This window comes from Podarcis cretensis (genome assembly GCF_951804945.1).
Source record: "Podarcis cretensis genome assembly, chromosome: 5".
Classification (NCBI taxonomy): Eukaryota; Metazoa; Chordata; class Lepidosauria; order Squamata; family Lacertidae; genus Podarcis; species Podarcis cretensis.
In genome coordinates this window covers 72,315,967-72,341,858 of record NC_137174.1, presented here as the reverse complement: position 1 = coordinate 72,341,858, position 25,892 = coordinate 72,315,967, and the positions used below count along the sequence as shown (strand labels likewise).

At 42.8% G+C, this 25,892-nt stretch overlaps 1 protein-coding gene across 13 annotated transcripts in view; it reads left to right on the top strand.

The window, feature by feature from the left end:
• Positions 1-25,892, top strand: part of DOCK10 (dedicator of cytokinesis 10) — a 219,449-nt gene that overhangs the window by 107,655 nt on the left and 85,902 nt on the right. For 8 of the 13 annotated variants that reach the window (XM_079975821.1, XM_079975825.1, XM_079975820.1 and 5 more), the window contains exons 2-7: positions 1,765-1,884; positions 5,587-5,676; positions 10,822-10,904; positions 24,608-24,680; positions 24,960-25,082; positions 25,477-25,611. In XM_079975821.1, the coding sequence (XP_079831947.1) occupies positions 1,765-1,884; positions 5,587-5,676; positions 10,822-10,904; positions 24,608-24,680; positions 24,960-25,082; positions 25,477-25,611 (624 nt within the window). The remainder of the gene's footprint in view (positions 1-1,764; positions 1,885-5,586; positions 5,677-10,821; positions 10,905-24,607; positions 24,681-24,959; positions 25,083-25,476; positions 25,612-25,892) is intronic. The other 5 variants (XM_079975815.1, XM_079975822.1, XM_079975814.1 and 2 more) reach the window with 1 other exon arrangement.

The following is a 25,892-nucleotide window of genomic DNA, read 5'->3' as shown; positions in this document are numbered from 1 at the left end:
CGCTTGAGGGGCTAGGGCCATGCCAGGCCTCTGGGGACACAGAGGAGAGCTACAGACGGGTTCCCCTGGTGTAGCTTCCTCTTTGGGTGGTTTACCCTTACTGACTTCCTGCAAAGAGCGCAGGAGTCCAATATAGTCCTTTGCCAATGCCTAAGCCAATACCACTCACATTTCTGTAATCAATAAAGTTGTGGCCTAAAATTTTGCCCAAGAACCTTAAACCAAAATTCTGTGTCAGTGTGAATTTTATTCTAACGAGAGGCTGGTTTGGGGGCCTTGCCACGGAATTGTTTTTTTTTTTTTTTTTATAGATGAGACAAATACTTCACCCAGTGATTTCTGTGCGGTGGATCTGCATATATTATGGTTTGTCAAATATTTCCCCCGACTGTGGTTCCACACTGACTCATCACCTAGAGGACCACACATTTTGGCTGGCCTAGGTAGCTAAGCCAAGCTGTATGGTTACCAGGCCCCCATGCCTTTCCTTCAGTTCATCTGTGTTCAGAACCAAGGCCTTAGTTGCTGACCTATCTGTGTACCCCTTCAACAGGTCATAACAATCCCTTGTTCTCCTTTTCGCATCCAAAGGTTTGCCACCAAACAGTCAAGCCCAAGCTGGAAAGGGTGTGGGGATCTTCTGCATTCATGTGCCCAGCCATCCCTAGTGCAACATAGCAATGGGCATGATCACCACCACCCAGCTGACATGAACAGCAAAATCCTAGCTGTGTATACACAAAAGTAAACTCTGCCAAATTCAATGGGTTTTCCTTCCAGGTGAAGGAGAGTTAGGACTGTAGCCATAATCTTACATTGCAAACTCATTTGCCTACTTAGTGGGCTCCCCAGCTGGTGTGGATGTGTGGCACATGTGTTGTTATTGTTATTGTTATTGTTATTATTTATTAATTTGTATACTGCCCTTTATCCTTAGATCTCAGAGCAGTTCACACCATAAAAATACAAGATAGAAAAGACAAAATACATAATAAAAACAAGAATAACCCCTCCCCTACACACATTTTATTATTACATGAAGATTTACCTTTTATTTGACTGCTTCTCCTGAGCACTTTTTTTTTAAGGCTAATATTGCACTTCAGCAATAACAATGCTTTCACGATGGCTTATGAAGATATAGTCCAGCTTCTGACTGGCAATGGAATGGGGCTGACTGAAAAATACTTTATCCTGACAAAGAGATCAGGATAAATGCCAAGTTAAATAGAGCAATAATACTTTTTATTTCTAGTAAGCCACATGAATTTAAAATGTGTCCAAGCATAAAAGAGTAATGTGGCGGGGGGGGGGGGGGCAGAGGGAATAAGTGTGCAGCTCAGGGAAACATTTGAAATTACAACAGGCTGTTCTGCAGCAAATTTACTGAGAATATTGCCCGTGAGCTGTGATAAGGCATTATGTATGTATTTTTTTATTTTAAAGGACAAGTTCCTGAGCTAAATGTGTTGATGTGTGTAGGATGTGTAGGATGATTTGATATTATTTCCACATGCTATAATTATCCACCACCCCTCCTTGAGCAAGCCAACTATCAGGGATAAATCAGGCTAATAATGAACATTTTGACCAGCCGATGATGCTTTTGTCTCGGTGTGTGCTTTTTCTCAGCACATCTTGCTGTGCATGAAAGCAGCAGATCTCATACTGTGTATATATTGTTTATCTATTAGAAACTGAGGCTCCGGAGAAGATGTCAGCTCAGCTTAATGTTGTTCTTGCGTCTTGTTTCTGTTTCATCAGCAGGAGAAACCCAAACTTCTAGAGCCTTTGGATTATGAAACTGTCATTGGGGAGATTGAGAAGACTGTTGAAAACGACGGTCTCAAGGAACTCATCCTGTTCCCAGATGATGATTTTTCGGTAAGCGACAAATGAAGCCAGAGCTCACCCAACACCATTTCCCCTCTAGAGCTCCTGGTTAAGCTGGACCAGTTCTTATTGCAGAAGAGAGCAATGTAGTTCTACATCAGAAAACCTTTAAACCCAATGAGATATATACATGGATATTAGAGCATGTCCGTAGTTTTGCTTGTCCTGTTTCTAGAAAGCATAGGGCTAAGTATTTTTCCACTTGACTTGTGCTTTCTAGGCATGGGTCCAAGCAGTTTCCCCCTTGTCCAACTCCTTTCCTAGCAAAAACCTGCTCTTTAGCTTTAAAGCCAAATGTAGTTACCAAATTCACCCTTCATCTCTCACAACAACTTCCCTGGTAAGTTGGGTGCTGCTGCTTGAACACTTTCACACATCAATGTCCAAGACTCTCCTGCAGGGCTTCCCCAAGGAAAGGAGATAGTGAGGGGTGTAGCTCATTGGGATCGCCTCTGGAAGGGTAATTTTAAGCATTGGTGTAGAACTGCCCCCACCAGACTTCCCTGCTGGTTAGACCCTCCAGGAGCCTTGGCCCACATCACTGTCAAACAATCCTCAGCCTTCCAGCCAGCTTTGGCACATTTGCCAGGATGATCTCAGTCCACCTCCACAGCTTCAAAGTTGGATGGAAGACCAGTAGCTCGTCATGGTCACGAGAGGAAAGTGCCACACACACAGTGGCAAGCGTGGTTGAGCACTGGGTATAACCGCTCTTCCTATGGTGTGGTGTTTATCCACCCAGGTTACATTTTGCCTGTACTTATTGCCATAGCCCAGTAATCCATAGTACTTAATGAGAAACAATTCTTCTCCTTCTGCTCCACCACATCCAGGAATGACCAAAGTTTCAGCTCAGTTCAGTAGTTTTCATTTTTGTAGCATAATGACTTACAGATCTGGAAATGGAAGCATTTAAATTCAGGACAAACTAGAAGATTATTTGTTCCCGCAGTACTTAGCCTAGGAAAATAAAACATTCATAAGCTACCTAATTCACTGCCTACTGAAAGGTATTGAGCTTGAGAGATTAGTGTTGGAAAACTTTAGTACCGGTGTTAAAGTTGTGGGTTTTTCCCCACTACTGTGATACCAAATGTGAAAGAAGGGGATTCTTTTCTCAAAGCCTTGCTAGAAGGGTACAGGGTCCAACAATCTCAACACTTCTCTTAGAATGAACTGTCAGCTTTTTGAGATGGATCCCCTCTCTCTGGCAGGTTTGCTTCAATTTCCCCTCAAGTAAATTTTGGAATACACACACACACACACACACACACACACCTCCCCCACCTAACCAGGTAATCAAAAGCCTGTGGAGGGAAAGAGCATTTCCATCTGTGGTAGGTCAATCCAATTCAAGGTCAAGATCCCATCCCATGCAGTTCATTCAAGCCATTTTGCAAATTAGTTCATTAAATATTTTGATTTGGGTGCTGAAATGTTATCACGAATGATATAGGCTTTTGCTTCTTTCTGTACCAGAAGGCATTGAAAGTGGTGCATTTTAATAATAGCAGGCAATGAGTTTTAGCCACCTCATCTTTTGATCAAGAGATCTGAACGTGAGATGTATCTCTCTAGGGAGGCTCAGCCAGTTTCCAGTTGAGATGCAATCTTACTTTGCCATAGTAAACCTCTCTAACTCATGAGAATTTCTGTTTATCCTCCATGCTTAGCAAGGGTAGTAATTCTGAATCACAAAAAATAGAGATAGCATGCTATAAGACTGCAAAGTATCATTGTATCCCATTGCTCATTGGAGAGGGGACCTGGCATGATGGCCAATGTCTCTGAGATGGGCATGCAGCAGAGCTTCTCAGAGAGCATTGACTAGGTTGCTCAGCAACTGCTTTCAGGGGGCTACATCCCCTGGGCATGCTGTGAGTATTGGGCTGCTCCCCCAAATGAAGATCTGTGCAGATCTGTTTCTTTCTCTAGAGCTGTGTTTTCATTTCTACAACCTTTGGTGAGAGAATGTTTCCATTTAAAAATGTGAGCTGTTACAACCCCAAACCATTTGCTGCCCTTGTCAGATGCTAAAATCAACTCATTTCAGACTGATACAAACTGCAGCAGTTTAGAAACACAATTACTCTACTGAACAGGAAATACTTTTGTGGCAGAGTTTGAAGCTAGTGGTCTGAGCACGCCTAATTCTCAGAAGGGAAGTTCATTGCAACTTGAAGAACAATACTGAGAGGAGCACAGGATTCTTCATACCCCAGTTCTTTCTAAATTTTGAGTCCTGAATTCCTTTTAAGTTATTATCTGTTCATTTAGGAGAATGTGGTGCATATTAGAACAACGGCTTTTAATCCACAAGCTGCCCATACATTTCAAACATGAATTTTAGTGGGTTATTTGAGCAAAACAGCTGAATAATTTCTGTCTCCAACCTGATAAATGGAGCCACAACATTTGTTTATACAATTTTCACAGCAGTGTGGCCAACTTGCCAGATGTTTGGCACCTGGCCCCCTTGTCTCTCTGACTGGTGGTTACTACTTCCTCCTCCCATCCACATCCACATTCATGCCACATCCGCATGGCATGAAATATACAAGACTGAACTTCAGAGAGGAACTGGGGATTTAAGGCATCTTCTCCCGGATTCTTCCCATCTCCCACAATGCACAAGCTCAAACTTGCCCCAAAGAATCTTTGCAGTTGGTTCCTGACTACAGTCAATCTTCAAAGAGAGTGACTTTGCTTTAAGCCTTCTGTTGTTTGAGTTTCCCTTTCTTCAGGGAAAGGGCTAGAGCCATGCTCATAAACCAGGGATAATGGGAGCTGGAGTCCAACAACATCTGGAGAATCACACATTGGCCATCCCTGCTCTAAGCTGTGTAGAGCTGTCAGTTTTCCTTCCAGCTTCCTTTAATCAGAGATGGCATTTTTCATCTCCAAGTCCAATGGGTTAAATGCAAAAGCACATCTCCGATCGCTGCAGGTACTCCATCACGCTGAATAATATAATAACAATCAATTTCACAACATGATTATGGGGATTACATGATTAATGGGGATTGCAAAGCATTTTGCCTGGTGACATGTTCTGCATAAATACTAATAATTTATATAGAACACATTACCTTGCAAAATACTTTCCAGTTCCGCTCCTTAATCCCCACAATCATGCTGTGAAATTGTGATGTTTCACAAAATGTTCCCTGTTTATGCCACTAAACAGGTAGTTCTGTGTGAAAGAACATTATTAGATATTGAGATATATGTGAGAAGGAATATATTTAGCAATTTCATTGAAAATTCATTTTCAGCAGGATGCAGAAAGTAGTAATTGCTTTCAGGGGTATCAACATCCCTCCGATACAATTCATGTTGAGCTGATGAAGCAAATTGTTCTGTTAACAGTTTCATAGACTTGTAGAGTTGGAAGGGAACATGAGGGTCATCTAAGTCCAACCTCTACAATGCAGATATCTTTTCCCCAATGTGGGGCTTAAACCTACAACCCTGAGATTAAGAGTCTCATGCTCTACTGACTGAGCTATCCACTGGAAAGTCTTATTCTCTAGCTCAAATGCTATGATGTTGGGGAAGCAAAGGACTCCATTGCTGTATCACTTGTCTCAGAACCAGGTTATCCATCTCTATATAGCAGATCCCTGTTCCACTTCCCTATTAGACTAAAATGAGAATGCTGAAACATTTTGAATCTCTTTTGTTTAATTGCAGATAGCCACAGTTCCCTGGGAAATAAGAACATTGTACTCATCAGTTTCTGAAGATACAGAGCAAAAAGCAGAGCATTTGTTTGTTAAAGAGGTAAATTAACATTTGTTTTATCTCCTTGACCTTACATAGGTACCATTGTTGCAGTGGATTTTATTTTAATTAAAGATTAAACAATGTTATGGCCTTTCAAGAAGGCATGAACAATAGCATCTTGATGGGATTTAGCCCAATACAGTCTACACTGTATTGTACCTGCCTCTCCAGGATTTCAGACAGGGGACATCCCCATCCCTAGCTGGAAATATCAGGGGTTGAACTTGAGACCTTTTCTGAATGGAAAGCAGATTCTCTACCACTAAGCTATGGCCCCTCCACATGAATCACTACTCCACACAGTGTGGAGTAGCTGTTGTCCTAACTTAGCAAGTATACCATTTGGGAAAGTATCCTGTTTCCAGTTGTGATCTTCAGAAAAAGTGAGGCGGGAGTTGAAACATGATACTCAACACAGTAGCAAAGCCAGCACTGGCTTCCTTGCTTTTATTAGAAAAGCAATGACTTTCAGAGCGGAACATGACATATTCTATCTGGAAATTATTGCGAACTGGCAAGTTGTCGCTTAGACTGAAGCCTTCCATGGAGCCAAAGGAAGTGTGAAAGCAGCGGCACAATGACAAATGCAGGGAAATGGAATTATGATTTCAATGGGAATTTGGTTAATGGAACAGTCTCAGGATAAGGGCTTTAAACTGTTCCACTTTCCATTTCCAAGTCTATATATAGCAAGTAAACGAAAACCTCAGCACAAAGTATTTAGTAGCACCCAGGCTTTTCTTTCCTCTGCTGAGACTGAAAGTATTGCTAAGGTTCAGAATAAGGATGTGTTTTGTTACCATCAGCAGTAATAAAGGTCACTCAGAAATGAAGGACAGCCTTCCCCAACCTGATGCATCTCAGATATTTTGGACCAAAACTCTCATCAGCCTAAGACAACATGACCAATGACTGGCGTCTGGTAGGAGTTTTAGTCTAACAACATATAGAGGGCTCTGGGAGGTTATAGAAGGCTCTGGGAGGCTGATGTAAGGATTGCTTTATTCCAGCCCATATAGTTGAGGTGCCTGATGGAATGATTAGTAAGATATTGAAAATATTGTTTCCCCAAATATAACAGAGCCACAAAGTGGTATGCCCTGCTTACAGATGATACCCACAGGACAGACTTCCTGGAATTTAACCTCAGGTTCTGTGGAGACACATTTTCCTATACATTCACTTTTAAAAATCCTGGAAATACATAATAGTATATAATAACTGGTTTTACATTTATGCCTATTCAATGTTATGGATATTTATTTTGCATGCCAATGATGAACAATATTTAGAATGCTATATGATGTAACTTGCATCAACTGGCCACTTGTCTCTGGTAACCTCTCTCTTAAATCATGAATGTTGGCTCATATTATAGATCTGTTTTGTTTTATTGGTACAATTACTGCAGGTTTGCCCTGGACCTTGGCTAGAATAATATTTGATTTGTTTTCACTTTCACGCTGTGCATTGCAGAGGAAGTTCGTGAAATGCCACACCCATCTTGGTTAAATTATATTAATTATTCTTTTGTCTTTTTTCCATGCTTATTACAGGGGTCAAATAGGGCACTGTAACATCCCCTTTCTCTCGCATGTTGTCAAGAAAGAGGAACTGAGTCTAACCTGAGTATATTCAAGAAATGTTTCCAGCTTTCATTTGTAGGATCTTCTAGATTCCCATTCTTACCCCAGTCTAACCTTCCTGGCTGACACATGCCATAATGGTATCAAGGAAAAACATCATATCATCAGCACGCTTTTTAAAGACTTGTCATCCAAATCTGGCATGATCCTACTAAGGAATAATCATTTTTTCCCCATTTTTCAGATGTGGCTCTGCCCAGTTTATAGATGGGTGGTCTGGCAGGAAGTAGCTTGTTGGAACATCATCTGAACTTTGCAGGGGCCCCGTCTTGCATGTGCTCATCTGTGGTGCACTGCTGTCCAAAAACAATACAGTTCTTCATATAACTAGCTTTGCAGCTTTAAGCTACGTAGTCTTTTACAGTTATTTGAATGTGCTTTTTGTTCTGTTTACATTAGATGCATTGATCTCTATGAAAAAAAGCAACCCTTTTGTATTAAACTGTAGGTCGAAGAACTGTGGTTAGTTGTATGTGTCAACTCTGTATCTATTTACAATTTATTGAGTGAATATGGCATATTATTGAGAATTAATGCTCTGTTGATCTTCCAATGCATGCGTAACTATTGCATTCCCCCCACTTATAATGACTAGTAATAGAAATGCCAGTGGAAAAGAAGAAAACTGGCCCTTTCTTAAGAATGCAGTTTTTGTCCATGTGCCAGCTACAAAATGAATGAAGTGTGGGATCTTTTCTGATCCTTATCCAACTCACTGAAAGGGCTTTTTCATTGGCTCATATAGTAGTGTGTACACATTACTGCTAATCAAATATACACTTAACATGGACCAGATGTTTACCAGCTTTCTTTCAGAAAAACCTAAACCATTGGGGGGGGGGGGACACACAGAGCTAGGAATGTTCTTGTCCACCTGCTAATCTGCACACAAGGGACTGATCCCCTTATATCCCAGTCCAGCATTTCATGCAGAACTCGCATTAGGTCAAATCTAGACTAAGTTGGTTGCATGTTGTTTCCATTTAGTTCAATGAGATTTAATTTAAGTCTTTGGTGACATCAGGTTTAATTAACTTTGTCCAGATACACAACCCATTGCCTCTAATTTTGTGGGAAAGATATGCTGGGTTGGTTATCTATCACTATCTATCTATCTATCATCTATCTATCTATCTATCTATCATCTATCTATCTATCTATCTAATCTATCTATCATCTATCATCTATCTATCTATCTATCTATCTATCTATCTATCATCTATCTATCTATCTATGCTAGTTAGCAATATAATAATTTATGTCTGCAGGCACATGGGACTGCTACCTTGCAAAAGCTAAGCAGGTCTGAGCTGGTCCGCACCTGGATGGGTGACTTCTTGGGAACAATGTGGGATTTGCCTTGGATTCCATGATGGAAGAAAGGCGGGATATGACTGGGAGAAAATTAATAAATGTGCTCCTCATCACACAGAGACTGTTCTTCACAGTTTTTATTTTGTTCCTCCTTGCAGCAATTGTACATTGGAGGTTATTGTTATTAGACTTTTGCAAACAGACAGTCAAAGCTGGGATAGAGTGACTGACCCTGAAATCATTTTGTAACATTTTGGGGGCAATGGGGTGGATTTGGCGGAGGTGTCCCTCCATTCAGCCCTGCCAGCTTCCACTAGCATCACTCTGCTGGTTTGGGGCTCCCTGTTCCACTTGCCAAACATGTGGATAGGTGGATTCCCACCATTGGCAGCCAATGGGAAGCCCCCAGATTCTAGGCTAGTGCAGCAATTTGTCTGCACGCCTTCCACCCACTGGCAGAGGAAGAGGAGTGCGGGGGAGCACATCGCCCCTGACAGTGCAATCCCAGCAGGGTGCCATTGCAGCTGCGCCCCTGCCGCCCGTGCTGGGCACCCCGCCCCCACAGGCAGCGTGCCACATCCCCAGGACGCACGCCACCCCTGCCCCCGTCTGCTCTCCACTCCCTGGTGCCGGAGCATGAAGCTCTGCCACTGCTTCCTCCATTGCTCTAGCAAAATGCTGGTCTGCACAGCAGGGCTGATGTTGAAGAGATGGCCTTATTGCTCCATTAAGATAAGCATTGGCTTGCAACCTAACTCAAGGTCATTCTGTACCTGTTTCTAGGACTCCTTCCCTGGGCATTTGAATCAGAGTAAAAGCACAGATTTAATTTGAAGAACAGCATGTGTGGTCCTTTTTATTTTTTATTTCCTAGTTCTCATCTAAAAATTATTTCCACAGCTATGTTGTGGCACAAGCACAGGACAAAGAGCCAAGGCAGCTCAGCTGACACAGCAGTGCATAAATCAGCTTGCTACTAGGCACACTTGCAATTTGATTAAACAATGTTGTAGTGCTCTTAAGGCACTGTACAATTATTAAATCCTGCCACAAAGCTTTAACCCTAATTCTCAAGACAGAATTTAATCAAGTCCATTCTCTTTGTTTTCTTCTTGATGAAGTTCCTGTGAAATTTTTATTCCTTAGCAAATTTGTCATAATATTAGAATAATATACTGGGAAATGTTTTTTAGTGTGAAGACAAAACTGTCTGCTGCTGTCAACACAGTTTACATGTTTAATGTTCCATTCCTCTTGACAGTGAGGGATCCTCCTTGAGGGATATGTGATGAACTATGGGTACACACACAGAGAGAATCACACACATATTGAAAGATACCTCACTGTGCTAACGAGTGAGTCCAAGATGAGCAACAAAGCCAAATCATGGTTTGGAAAATATGAGTTGTGTGGAGGAAAAAGAAGTAGTTCTGCTTAAGAAAAGATAAAAAGACAGTTGAGATATAATTAATTGCACAGAGGCTGCAATCATTAACTTGATTGGAGTTTTGCCACAGATTCCACTGGAACAGGGATTGCATGCACCATAAGGAATATTAGGAAAAAACAGGGAGGAGGAAGAATGGAAAAGCTTAGGACTGGTGAGCTTGCAAGGGTAGTGAAATTACATTTGGGGGAATAACCAGCACTCTCCATACAATATTGAAGGAAAGGGCTGCTTTTCAGGAGGGAAAGGCCTGTTGCGTACTTTCCTACAAGGTTCTCCTCACCCATTTACTCACACTTCAGCCCTGCTGATTTCATTGCATGACTTAATCATGGAGGATTACAACGACTGAATGTTTCTTCCCCGAGGCACAGATCTTGGAGATGCTGTGCACAAGGGTTTTCTTACCTACAGCTGTTGTCTCCAAGAGAATAAATCAGCTGTTGGGAGCAGGTGGGAATGGCAAATATCAGTGCCTGGAAGTGGTCTCCCTCCAACAGCTTATTGGTGCAACAGTGATAATAGCACCAAGCATTTGGTGGTATATTTGGGATGCAGGACTAGTGTATGTACTAGGTATATTTCTTGGACATACATAACTTTTTGCACATGTGGGAGTGCATCCACAAAGGTGATCTGCATTTTTTTCTGTATATGAATTATCAATTCCCACCACCACTAAATTTGCTTGATGTAACTGTCCCTGTCTAATATATTCTTTTTTTTTTTTTTTAGGCTTGTAAATATTACAGTTCCCAATGGCACATTGTAAACTACAGATATGAACAGTACTCAGGAGATTTTAGACAATTACCAAGGTAAGAGACTCTCTATATTTTTTCCTGGTGCTTGAATGTTATTTTTAATAATTATATGTCAGTGTCTAGGTTTATGCTATGGAACTGCCCCTAGCTTCTGGTAAGTTATCTTAGGACACTGTATACACAACATTCCCTGCTATGGCTGCCATTCAGTTCAGTCATAATGAATTCATATCATGTAATTAATCTCCATGGAATGCATGTTGGGCAACAGCAGCGCTTGATGGACTCTGAACTGGATCTCAAAATCGGTGTGCTGTTGTGAGTAAGAATGTAAGCATAGAGCCTGGGTGTCCCTGACTTAAAGTGTCTTCAACTCAGGTGTCTTTGGGCAAGTCATACTCCCAGAAATTGATATTTATCTGGAAACATAATGTGGTTCTTAACCCTTTCAAGTTGTGAGAGCAGTTTGGATATCAAAGCTATTCGCTCTTGGGTGTTAAGATCAGCAGGAAGGGTGCTTTTTAAATTTCCGCCACCCTGAGTGTAGCACCCTGCTTGTGGTTAACGCTTAGCTGGAATGAAATATTCAACGCAGCAATAGAGAAATTAAAATAGTAATTTATTTGTCAGACAAATAAATATGAGGCACAGTGGTATATGGTTACCAAGCTCTGGCCTGGCCTCTTGCCATTCTGGCCAGCACTTATATTTCCTTAATCCAGCCCCCTTGCTCCTCCTGTGGCTGCCTCTGTCCAATCAGCCTGGTTGAAATTCCTATTGGCTGTTTGCTAGAACCAATCACAAAAGATACACCCATTTCCTTCTTGCCCTTTTATGGAAATCAAAAAGCTATATATTCTTCTATCTATAAATGACAAATAAGTAGTAATATATCTTACATGTGTCTCAACAAGGAATCTTAATTACCAGCTCACCTCTTGCCCTCCTTGCCCTATTGCCTTCCAAAACAGATAATTAATCTTGAATTTTTATCTTATGCATGTCAAGGATTGAGTTCACATCAACATTGAGAGATCTCCTTCATTTGAAGGTTTCTAAACAAAAGGCCTGACAACCATATATCAAGAGCGCTCGATTGGCGTCTTCTGTCTGGCAAGGGGGGGCTGGTGCCTGACTTAATTTCAGGATAGTTACAACTCTTACAACTATATGAAATAAGAATCTAGCATTTCTTAAATCCTTTGCATAATTATATTTAAGCTAATATATTTAATACATAAACAACCTTTTAAAAGGAAAAGAAATCTTAAAAGGATCTTAGTTTAAGAAACAAACAGCTTTTGAAAAGTCTTCCCAGAAAATGTTCTGTTTCTGCCAGCTAGATGCTTTTTCACTGCTCTTGACCTTCTTTAACCTTAGGAAGAAGATATGGCTCATTTTACTATTTATCCACCCTTAATTTGTAGGGTCAGTGTAACCTTGGCTGTCAGCCTGTAATTCCCTTTTTACGACTTTGAGAATTGTTTTCTGCTATAAATCAGGGGGGCCCCTTGTCTAGGAGTAAAAATATCTTGTCAAGGTTTTTAGGCAACTGGTCTTCTAAGACTGGTCTTTTAAGATACAGGCCCTGATTAAACATATAAGCTTTAATAAAAATGCAGGCTTATGATTAGATGCCTCATTCCCCCCTTTCAAGCTCAAGGACCTTCATCCCAAGTGTCCTTGATAGCTTGACCTTCATCATATTCCTGAGGTAAAGCTCTGTATAGGGCCATGATATGAGGTAGAGTTTCATTTGAAATCATCTTGCTAATTGTACTTCTAAAACATGAAATGATACATGGCACCATACATAAAACCATTATTACTACTGTCAAGAAAAACAAGCAAGACAATAGTATCCCTTTGAGTCCCGCAACATTAGGTAACCAATTGGTGAGCCATCCCATATCCCATCCTTCCCATGTTTGTACTGGGACATGTGCTATATTCTCCATCTTTGTGGCCAACACACGGATTGCCTCACCATTATCAGAAATGTTGAAGCAACAGGCATTCCCTGTCAAGTTCAAGACTCCACATAGGCCTCCCTGCCTGGCAAGTACATAATCCATTCCCATTTTCAGCTGCAAAATGGCGGCTCTACTTTCATCCAACTGTTGTGCAATAAGTCTCAAACTCTGGGCCGTTGCATTGGTTACAAGTTCCACTACTGCTTGCAATCGAATTATTCTGTTTAGATTATAAATAGGATCCCGTGCCCCTTGTATGAGCTCACCAGGATTCCAGGAGGCAGGATCATAATAGGCTATAATGCGCTCTGGTGGCCAATCATCAGTACCGCTCCAACTTTGGGTACTTCCTCCTGCTATATGAGAAATGTCAGCGTTTCTTCGTGTACGCTTGGCCGAACTAGTGGGCATAATCCACATTGGTGGTAATACCCATCCCAAGAAACAAGTCCCACTCCATTTGGAAGGGAGTTTCTTGTATGCCCATTCTCCACATATCCACCACAACCATCGGGTCTGAGGTTTTTGGTACGTGGAGTGCAGAAGGCGAAATATCAAAAGGGGTAGAGAGTTCACAGTGCAGTATGTTAGATTGCCTTCTTCTGTCACAGTTATGTTCCATACCATTTTCCATGCATGAATAAAAGGAGGTGCACAGGGCAAGGTATTCCGAGTTCGATACGTAGTACCGTTTGCCCAGGTTTGACTATTCTTAATATAATCCCAAGTATAGTGGCAATGAGAAGAGCCTATCATGGTAGGATCAGCTGAATCTGATGATTTATGCACACAGAATTCCCCTTGCACAGGTATAACTCGTATTGGTTTAGTTGAGTTCCATCCGGGGAAATTCTGTACTTCTGTTTGGTGTGGCATTTCGCTTACCATACCAATGGCATTTAATGGTATCGGTAATAAGGGCATACCTCCCTCTGAATCATCTGGCCCAAGAGAGCAAACAAGGCAATTAGTCCTATTTGCAACATTGGCTACCATCTCAGCTAAGCCTACCCACATATTGTGGTCATGGCGGAATCCATATTTAGCAAATTTGGTCAGATTCAAGGACCCTTCCCCTTCCCAAGGGATCAGGATTAATAATAAAATCATGTTGATGTCTAGCATATGCATTCCTTCCACAAAAAATTACCTTATTGTGACAGCAAATAAATATTAGCCCCAATATAATTCCCCCAGTGACAAAAATGGGGAACCACCAAGACCAAAACATATATCCCGAGGATCCCCAATGAGTAATATCCCTTATAATTGTTCCACAAGGGGGCAGTCAATCAATTGTATAAGAGAATCTTTCCATTCACAGTCACTGGTTCAGACGCTCCTCAAGCTTCAGGCGTGCGCAGGTCAGCCAGCTTCCAGGTTGTGGCTGCAGCAGGCCGGTTGTCTAAATGTTGCCCGTGACCTAGCCCGTTCCCGGTAGGGCTAGATACAGGGGTTTTTGGAGAGAGTCAGTTTTAAAGGATTAGAGGGGTCACCTTTGCACGTCCAACTGCCTTCAGACTTCTTCAAACGAGAGTGATGAATCCAGGGGGTCACCTCAGCTACCTTCACCGCTGTTGGAGTAGAGAGCAAGACGGTGTAAGGTCCACGCCACTTAGGTGCAAGTGGATCGCGTTTCCACTCTTTCACCCATACGCTATCGCCAGCCTGGAACTGATGAATCGGCTCGGCAATGCTGCACGGCGTGCGCTCGAGGGCCCACCTGTTAAGAGAAACAAAAACACGGGAGAGAGATTGCACTTGTTCCTGTGTCACATGGTCTGCTATTTGTTTAAGGTCAGCTGGAATATCCTGAACAAAGGAGGGTGGCCTCCCATACAGGAGCTCAAAAGGTGACAACTTAAGTCTTTTTGTGGGTGCACACCGAACACGAAACAGTGTTATGGGTAACACATCTACCCATCCCAATCCCGTTTCCTGGGTTAATTTTGCCAATTGGGTTTTCAGAGTCCGATTCATTCTTTCAGTTTTCCCTGAACTCTGAGGCCTATATGCTGCATGCAGTCTCCATTTCACTTGTAGGACTCGACATACTTCTTGTACTACTTGATCAATGAATGCTGGCCCATTATCACTTCCAATGCATCTAGGTAATCCAAACCTCGGGATCAATTCAGTGAGGAGTCTCTTAGTTACCTCTCGTGCCTTTTCAGTTCGGGTGGGAAAAGCTTCAACCCATCCGGTAAAAGTATCTACAAACACAAGGAGATACTTGAATCCCTTAGAAGGGACCAACTCTGTGAAGTCCACAATTAGGCTTTCCATGGGGACGTATCCCACATGCTGAATTCCAGGAGGTTGTACCGGTCCCTGCCTGGGATTGTTTTTAGCACAAAGAACACATTTCTGTGAAATGCAAGTTGCTAATTGTGATAGATTAATAATATACAACTTCCGACTGAGACTCTCTCTGGTTGCAGTACCGCCAAGGTGAGTAGATTCATGATAATTTCTTACAATTGTGCCTGCTAGATGATGAGGTACATAAATCCTATTATCCGGCAGGATCATCCAACCGTCCTTCACAACCGCTCCTTCCTGTTCAGCCCACTTCCTCTCTTCTGGGGTATAGTGAGGTTTAACTTCTTCTGGAACTACCTCTGGTATAAGGGCTGCTATAAATCCTCCCACAGGCTTTTGGGCTGCCTCTCGGGCTGCTTTATCAGCAGCATGATTTCCTCTGGTTATTGGATCCCTTCCTCGTCCATGACCTTTGCAGTGCATTACAGCAATCTGTTCTGGAGCCCATACTGCTTCCAACAGGATTTCTACTTCAGGTCCATATTTCAAGGCCTTCCCGTGGGCTCCGATTAGACCTCTTTCTTTCCATAGAGCTCCATGTGCATGCAGGGTTAAGAAGGCATATTTAGAATCAGTATAGATGTTTGCCTTACATCCAGCTGCCAATTGCAGAGCTCTAGTTAAACCTATAAGTTCAGCTTTTTGTGCTGAGGTGCCAGCAGGCAAAGCTTCAGCTTCCACAACTTCCTCATTAGTGACCACAGCATATCCTGCTCGTCTGGCACCTTCATGCAGGTAACTGCTACCATCAGTATAATATACAACATCTGGATTTTTCAATGGCTCATCTTTCAGATCGGGTCTACTGGAATAAACTTCATCCATTATTTGGAGACAATCATGTGATTCTTCATCATCTACCTCTGGTAGGGGCAGCAAAGTCGCTGGATTGAGCATATTCACTACTCGTAGATGAATTCTGGGATTTTCACACAATAGGCCTTGGTATCTAGCCATTCTTGGGTTCGTCAGCCAATAACTACCCTTATATTCCATGAGTGTCAGAACAGCATGAGGTACATTCACATACATCGTCTGGCCAAAGGTAAATTTATCAGCTTCTTTGACAAGGCTTGCAGTGGCCGCTACTGCCCTTAGGCATGGAGGCCATCCTTTTGCTACTGAGTCCAATTGTTTAGACAAATAAGCTACTGGACGGTTCCAACTTCCTAATCTCTGGGTCAGGACTGCCGCTGCAATCCCATTCTGTTCATGTACATACAGCTGAAAGGGTTTTTCCGAATTAGGCAATCCAAGGGCTGGGGCCTCCATAAGTCGTTGTTTGATAACTAAAAAGGCTTGTTTCTGCTCAGGTCCCCATACAAATGGGTCCTTTTCTGCACCTCGAGTGCTTTCATGTAAGGGCTTGGCCAGACTGCTGAAATCAGGTATCCATAGTCTACAAAACCCTGCTGTTCCCAGGAATCCTCTAAGTTGTTTTCTTGTGGTAGGTTCCTTGATAAGGCAAATAGCTTCTTTCCTCTCTGGTCTCAATGCTCGTTGTTGGTGTGAGATGTCAAAGCCCAAATATTTGACCTTTTCTAAACATAACTGTGCCTTTTTCTGGGAAACTCGGTAGCCAGCTTCCCAGAGCAAGTGGAGCAGTTCCTCTGTCCCTTCTTTACAGGTATCAAAATCCTTTGCCGCTAGTATAAGATCATCCACATATTGCAGAACCACCTTTTCTCCCGGTATTGAGGGGTAACTTGTTAGATCCTTCGCCAAGGCAGTGCCAAATAAAGTTGGGGAATTTTTGAATCCCTGGGGCAATCTTGTCCAGGTTAGCTGGCCTTTTGTTCCTGTCAAAGGGTCTTCCCACTGGAAGGCAAATATAGGTTGGCTCTGTGGTGCCAGCCGGCAACAGAAGAATGCATCTTTCAAGTCCAATACAGTAAAAAATGTTGCTTCTGGTGGGATCAAACTCAGCAAGGTATATGGGTTTGGTACATTTGGGTGCAAGGTCTCGATAGCCTGGTTTACGAGCCTCAAGTCCTGTACTGGCCTGTATTCATCTGTCCCAGGTTTTCGAACAGGCAAAAGGGGTGTGTTCCATTCTGATTGGCAGGGCTTAAGCAGACCATATTTTAATAGGCGGTCCAAATGTTTCTGGATGCCCTCTGCTGCTCGCCGGGGTAAGGGATATTGCTTTACAGATACAGGGGTAGCCATAGGTTTTAGGGTTACTACAATTGGAGCTATATTCTTAGCCATTCCTGGTGGGCTATTTTCGGCCCATACTCCTGGTGGCACCTGTAGAGTTCGGAGGAGCTTGTTTAATTCTGTATCTAATGTGGGTTGGACTTGCAAGGCTGACATTAGGCGCCATGATTGTTCCTTAGGTACTGAGAGGGTAATTATTCCTGCTGCTTTTGATGGCAGTTTCATTTCTGGACCTCGAGGAGTGAAGGTGATTTGGGCCTGCAATTTGGACAGCATATCTCTGCCTAAGAGAGGTATTGGACACTCAGGTATATACAAAAACTGATGGGTTAAACGATGTCCCCCAATCTGGCATTCCAAAGGTTGGAGGAAAGATCTCTTAGCTGACTGTCCAGTGGCACTTTTAATGACTACACTCTTGGATGCCTTTTTCTGCAATAGTTCTGGGAGTACTGAGTATTCAGCCCCAGTATCAATCATAAAGTCTATTAAATGGCTCCCTAATTGAATCGTGACCGTGGGCTCCTGGAAGCCTAACTTTATGGAGTCCGGTCGTTCCTAGTCTTGGGTAAAATCCTCTTCTGCCAGTCCAATGAAATTGTCTCTACTCCGTCCTTGTCCAGGTCTCTGATATCTTCCATCTCGGATCATTCCCCGTCCCCGTCCCTGGTTTCTTGGGCCGGAGCCTGGGCCTGGGCCTGGACCTGGGCGTACTTCTTCCAACCTCAAGGGTTCAGGACACTCCCGCTTCCAGTGACCCTCCTTCTTGCAATTTGCACATTGATTCCTTCCCAGTGGTGGATTCTTTCCCCGTCCTCTCCCTCCATTTAAGGGGCGGTAATCTTGCTTCACTGCTGTGGCTAGCATTACCATCTTTTCCTTCTGCCACTTCTTCTTCTCTTGTTTCTCAGCCTCATCCCTATTCCGATAAACTCGGCGTGCAATGGCCATAATTTGGCTCATCAGCATCCCTTCCCATCCTTCTGATTTCTGAATTTTCTTACGAATGTCAGAAGCGCACTGGGCCACAAATGTAGCAGTAATCATTCTGCTGTTTTCAGGGGCTTCAGGGTCAAAAGGAGTCCATATACGATAGGCTTCCTGCAGCCTCTCTAAAAAGTCTCCCGGACTCTCATTTGGTTTCTGTTCTACTTCTGAGACTTTAGACATATTAGTGGGCTTCTGGCATGCCCTGCGGATACCTTGCACAAGTGTCTGGCGGTAGGTGGTAAGTCTGGCCAGGTGAATTGCATTGTTTGGATCCCAATTAGGATCTTCCAAGGGAAAGTTGTCCTGAAGATGACGATCAATATTAAAAATATTTCCTACTCTGGCCTGCTCACGCAAATATATCTGTGCCTTTTCAATTATGTCTCTCCTTTCCTCAGTGGTGAAAAGAGTATTTAGGAGCTGGCGACAATCTGTCCAAGTAGGACTATGAGTATTTACTATTGAAGTCACCAAGTCCATCATAGCCTGAGGTTTTTCTGCGAAAGATGGGGTGTGTGTTTTCCAATTCATCAGATCCGTAGTCGTGAATGGAATATATTGCAGGGTCGAAGTTCGAGGTGGCCGTGGTCCGGGTTGCCCGTTGACCAGCACAGGCTCCTCAAGTGCATCAAATACTCTTCTAAGAGGGGCTACTACGTGACCTTTTTCTTCACTTTGCTCTAGGGGCCTCAAATCATAGGGGATAGTATTTGTCCCAAGGCGTTCTTTTAGCAGCTTTATACGCCTGGCTGTATTGCTTGCTGACCGATCAAGGTCTCCCTGTAACTTCTGTAATATTTCTCTAGGACTTGGATGTACAGGGGTTTGGGGTAGGCAATCAGTTGTTCCACTAAAGGAGACTGTAGATGGAGGTCTATTAGGAGTCACAGGTGGAATAACCACTTCTGCTTGGGCTTTATTATAGGACTCCAATGCCTCCTGAAGATATTTATCATAATCTATCAAGGAATCAAGCTCTGTGACTCCACCCCCATTATTCATTCCAGTTTCTTGCCTTGGGGTTACAACTGGTGGAGTGTTTGGATTAGGCTCCCTTCGATGTGGAGCATAGGGTGGAGGTGGAAGCACCTCTTCCTCTGGTCCCTCAAAAATGGGTTTGAGTTTATTTGGCAAGATTCCTTTCCTAGCTTCGGCTTTTACAGCCAATAATTTGCATCGTTTGACTTTGCATTCCCTTATCCATGGAGGATTTTTATTTAATGTGCTCAGCCAAGAATCTATATATGAAAATTGTTCTGGGCACCCTCCAGTTTCTTTGGTGATATCAGACCAAAGTTTGCTTACTAAATTTATATCAAAGGTTCCCTGAGATGGCCATCCAGTATTGTATTTTGGCCATTCTAATTCACATAACGTTCTCAAGCGCTCTGGCGTCATTTTGACTCCATATGCCCCTGAGAAGGCTTTCTTAAAATTATTTAACATACATTCAAGAGGTGTATTTCCCCCCTTTGAACCCCCAACTCCCATTGTATGGCCCTGTGAAGTATCCACTCAGTCACACACACAAGCGCTTTGTGAGATTCCTTGCCCAGATGGAGTCGCCTCACTGGGAACCGAAGTACTACTCACTCCACACTCAGGTCAGCTACAAATTGCTCTGTACTTTCTCACACATACAATGCGCTGGATACTTCACCACACTCTACCTCCCAACCTTTCCCTACACCAGATCACCATCTGATGTACCCAGCCACCTAGCGTACTCAGTTCCCCTTTACTGAGACGCAGAAGTTTGATCAAGACTTCTCTTCCTCCCAATTAATTGGAGGGCCAAAACCCCTTTGTGCACTTACCCTTGGCTGGTTCCCCCCAGTCCGTCGCCGCCAGTGAGCAGGGTATCAGACAGACGAGTCTTCTGCGTTCCCCTGGAAAAATTTCCCAGTGCGCGCTGGGTAAGCAGTTTAGAGGTCCTCTCTCTTGTACCCTGCCCAGTAGGGCGAAGGGGCTGCGTTCCAGCAGACCACTTATCCGAGTCACAGAGGCACCATAAAATGTAGCACCCTGCTTGTGGTTAACGCTTAGCTGGAATGAAATATTCAACGCAGCAATAGAGAAATTAAAATAGTAATTTATTTGTCAGACAAATAAATATGAGGCACAGTGGTATATGGTTACCAAGCTCTGGCCTGGCCTCTTGCCATTCTGGCCAGCACTTATATTTCCTTAATCCAGCCCCCTTGCTCCTCCTGTGGCTGCCTCTGTCCAATCAGCCTGGTTGAAATTCCTATTGGCTGTTTGCTAGAACCAATCACAAAAGATACACCCATTTCCTTCTTGCCCTTTTATGGAAATCAAAAAGCTATATATTCTTCTATCTATAAATGACAAATAAGTAGTAATATATCTTACATGTGTCTCAACAAGGAATCTTAATTACCAGCTCACCTCTTGCCCTCCTTGCCCTATTGCCTTCCAAAACAGATAATTAATCTTGAATTTTTATCTTATGCATGTCAAGGATTGAGTTCACATCAACATTGAGAGATCTCCTTCATTTGAAGGTTTCTAAACAAAAGGCCTGACAACCATATATCAAGAGCGCTCGATTGGCGTCTTCTGTCTGGCAAGGGGGGGCTGGTGCCTGACTTAATTTCAGGATAGTTACAACTCTTACAACTATATGAAATAAGAATCTAGCATTTCTTAAATCCTTTGCATAATTATATTTAAGCTAATATATTTAATACATAAACAACCTTTTAAAAGGAAAAGAAATCTTAAAAGGATCTTAGTTTAAGAAACAAACAGCTTTTGAAAAGTCTTCCCAGAAAATGTTCTGTTTCTGCCAGCTAGATGCTTTTTCACTGCTCTTGACCTTCTTTAACCTTAGGAAGAAGATATGGCTCATTTTACTATTTATCCACCCTTAATTTGTAGGGTCAGTGTAACCTTGGCTGTCAGCCTGTAATTCCCTTTTTACGACTTTGAGAATTGTTTTCTGCTATAAATCAGGGGGGCCCCTTGTCTAGGAGTAAAAATATCTTGTCAAGGTTTTTAGGCAACTGGTCTTCTAAGACTGGTCTTTTAAGATACAGGCCCTGATTAAACATATAAGCTTTAATAAAAATGCAGGCTTATGATTAGATGCCTCATGAGAAGCTTGCAGGGGGGACATCAGCAGAAACCACAGAACAGCATGGTGGGGAGGAGAATAGTTTTGCCTGACAAGCTGGAATGCTTGTATTGATGGAATGTTCATTTTAGCACAACACCGCATTTAATTCCACCCTGGATCACACATGAAACTCAGGGACTTGTTGTTGATTATGATGTTGCTAACCTTAAGGTCCCGGGGTGAATTGCAACAATTAAAACACAGCATTAATATTAAAAGCGATATTACACAATATTTAAAACAGGACATACATCATCATGAAGGGAGACAATTTTCAATCATTCCTCCCCATCTCTGCATGCCCCTGCCCCCACAAATCAGCTATGAAGGGTCTGGGCCTCTTTAGGGCAGATTTAGGGGGCTGGAAAGGAGGAGGAGGAACCCCTGAAAATTGCCTTCCTCCCCATTCTGCTGATTGATGCCTTTGGACAGCAGAGGGTAACCAACTGGATTTTCCCCTGTGATCGTACCAAAAACAAACAAAAAACAAAAAAAACCCAAATCATTCCTGACCACATTAAGCTAGCTTACCGGTAAGCCCATAAGGATGTTTGCATGCAAAAATCTAATTAGCTGAAAGGGGGGGGGGGAATGTGCACTATTAGAAGCGGGCACTTCTTCCTGTCCTCTTAAAACACCTTGGGAGTAGATCTAAGTAAAGAACTCACTCATGGCTTCCTGTACTTGTCAACCCTGTATGACAGGGACACCATTTGATCTGGCCCACTGATGACAAGGACAGCCCATAGAGCTGCACGGCAGATTCAGAAGACCCAGCACTTTGAGGCCTCTCTTTCTCAGCTGCCCTTCTACATCTCTCCTGTCCCTTCCATCTTAATAACAGCTTGGGAGTAAACGGGTTGGCCTTTCATTGGACACCTTGTGTCTCATCCCATCCTGACTTGTATTAGATTGTAGAATCTTAGAAGTTTGGTGAGGAGATGGTTTTTGTTTTAAATCAGCTTTCTTTCTTTTTTAAAAGTGCCTTCCTCCCAGCAAGGTATTTTTCACCAAATAGCTCATAGAGCTTTTATTTTTCAATACTAATCAGAACCTTGCCTTTGGATTTTGTACTGAGAACCACATGAATTAGAACCGGGCAGTGATACTACGCAGCCAGCATGACTGAAACCTTGAAGCGCTGCACTGGGAAGATTCAATTGTTTCCTTCCCTCAAGGCATGTTGCGTTAACTGGCTGTTTTGGACACTCACAGAGCACATAGATTGGTGGAGAAGTCAGCTTCACTCAAGAGCAATTTTTTCTCTAGCAGGAAACATTTGGGGGGGCATATAATCACCTGGAGACAAAAAAGTTGACTTTGGGACAGTCTTTTTGTCCTTAAATTGTGAAGTAAGATGACAGGGAAGCATTTACAATGTGTAATATGCCTCATCCTGTGTATTTAGCAGTTAGTATAGATTTTTCAAGAGCATCTGACTTCTTCTTTAAGAAGAAGTAGGCCAGGCATGTCCAAAGTCCGTTTCGGGGGCCTAATCTGGCCCACCAGTTGGTTTAATTCAGCCCCTGTGGCAGTTTATTCCTAAAAAAAGGTCAACAACTTTGGTCGGTCCTTTGGTCAGCCCTCACGGCCCTCCACTTCATCAAATCTGGCCCTCTCTGAAAAAAGTTTGGACACCACTGATGTAGGCTGTTGTTGAAAAGCAAAACTTTTCACTCTGCAAACTGAAAGTGCTAATATACACTATTCTTTGATATAGACCATATACACAGGCTGCTAGTTAGCTAAGTTGTTGGTACAGGAATACAAAGCCCTATGCAGCTTGGGACTGAGATATTCTAAAATATTGTGTCACCTGTTATTTACCCAGCTGACTGGTGTGTTCTGCAGAAGAAAGCTGCTGATAGATATAATCTCATCAAGAGATTATATATATCAAGAGATTCAATGTGATATAGGAATTGGGTCTTCAGTGTGGGGGCACCATTGGAACTCCCTCCTAGGACCTATATGATAGACACATCTCAGCACCTTTCAAAGCCCTTCTTTTTCTAACAAGCCTTTAAATGGAAATTCTTACCGCACTGTGTCGCTATGTGGGATCTGAAATTGTTTTTAGTTTTCATCTTTTTTTATTGCTAATCACTTTGGGAAGTTTCCTGGGAAGCAACTCATTAAATAAACAAGTAGATAGCCCTGTCTGTTCAATAAGATCTTTAGTTAAGGCAGCCCCTGGTTGTGCCATGGTCTGTTGAAGTTCATCTTGTGGCAACTGGGAAGCAGGGTCTTGCCTGAGGTGGTGCCCAGTTTGGGGAGTTGTCTCTCTTCTGAAATGAGACAGGTGCCAATTGGGATGTGCTTTTGGCACTTGTTTAAAATTTACAGTACATGCTTGTCCAAGCCTTTTCTAGTTATTTAAAAAAAACACATCTCCAGTTAATGTGCATGTTATATTCTTGTTGATTTTATTGAACTTGTTTTACTTTGTTTTAAATAAAATACAATAGCAGCTTTTATAAGGGAGTTAAGCATGGACAAGTCCCAGTGTTTATTAGAATAGTCATGAAATCACCCTTTTAGTACCAGGAGATCACAATCAAGTGGTAGCAGTTGGCAGGTTGGCATTAGTGGGGTTGCATTACTTTCCCAATACTATATATCACTGCTGGTCATCAAGCGGGGGAAGGGCAAGACAATGGGGAGCTTGGCACCATGTAGGCAGGGGCGGAGGAAGGGGTGTGTGGTGGGGGCGGGCACTCATCACGGGGCCTGGAATGCGCCCAAGCCACGCGTCTCTCCTGGGAGTGACATGGTGGCTTGGGTGCCTGCAGGCTCCTTGCTGCCCCAAACAGTCAGCCCGCCACCTGTCCCTCAGCTGTAGGGCGGCTGAGTGGGAGGAGGCAGGCAGACTCCTTGGAGGCCCCATGGAGCGTCCTGCCCCGGCTGGCCCCGCCCCTGGGTGCAGGGCATGTGCGCCACCCCAGGCACCCTATCGGCCTGCTGCGCCACTGCATTTAGGAGCAATGGCAGAGCCAACCCAATGCTCCCAAGCTCCTCAATGCCTTACCCATCCACTTCTTACCACTATATTTTTAAATGATGGAGAAATAAGAGGTCTGACTGACTGCATTAGCAGCCCCTCCCCCTCTTTTAAAGGGAATACTCCATAATATTTCATGAAGATGAAAATTAATCCATTTGCTTTTCCTTAGGTATGAATGCAGACCGGATAAACTCCCTTCACATTCCTTTGAAATTGATCACGAAGATGTTGACAAGGACGAAGTAAGCATACGCGGGCCCCCACCTGCATTTTCCTCCTCAGTGCTGAGTATCTTGGTGTTTTCCTTATTTTCATGGAAACGTAATAGAAACAAACTTTGTTGGTCATTGCTTGCTCAAAAAAGAAAAATATATACTTAAAAAGGAAGTGGAAATTGTTTTGTTTAATAGAAAGAAGGTATTCAATCACATAGTATGGCTTGATGTTTTCAACTTGCAAAAAAATAAGGGGGAGAGGGAAATCAACAAGTCAAAGGAATATTAACCATGTGTTTTGCACAGGATACAACATCCCACTCATCTTCAAAAGGAGGTGGAGGAGGAGGAAATACAGGAGTTTTCAAATCAGGCTGGCTTTATAAAGGGAATTTTAACAGCACAGTAAACAACAGCATTATGGTTCGGGTAAGGAAAATACTACGTCTTCATTGTTTTGGTGATTATCTATCCATCCTCTCCCTTCTCTGTCTCCCACGATCATTGCATTTCTGCTTTCCGTTTTCATTTAGTTCTTTGTCTCAAAATAGAATAAATGAAAGTGCATTTGGGCTGCAATGCTATTCTCACATTACCTTGGAGTGAGCCCTCATTGAATTCAGCAGGGCTTACTTCTGAGTAGAAATGCATAAATTGCACTATAAGTGATAGCAAAGTGGATGTTGCCATTGTCTACTGAAAACGTATATTTGAAATGTTTATCAGTAGTGCTACACTTAAAAAAAATTCTCTGAATAAAACACCTTTCAGAAACAATTTGCAGTACAGTACATCCAATCTTGGTTTGTTTGTTTTCACCTAGTCATTCAAAAAGCGCTACTTCCAGCTGACACAGTTGTCAGACAACTCATACATAATGAACTTCTACAAAGATGAAAAGATATCAAAGGAACCCAAAGGCTGCATCTTTTTGGATTCCTGTACGGGGGTTGTGCAGGTAAGCCATTATGCTGGGTTTTCAAATATAAGCTATGTACAAATGTACCGGAATATGTGTGCATGTTTCCACAATGTATGTCCCAGTTAAACCATCCTTCTGAGGCTGTTTAAGCACATTGTGAAAATCAGCAATTGCTCCAATAAAAGCAGCATTAAAACAATATAAAACCATTGTGCAGAGGAGATGGTTGCATCATCTGCTCGCAGCTTCCGTGACACCCTTCTTTCAGTCTAATTGAAAGGCAAGAGTGACCTGCAACAAAATGTTGCACTGTGAAG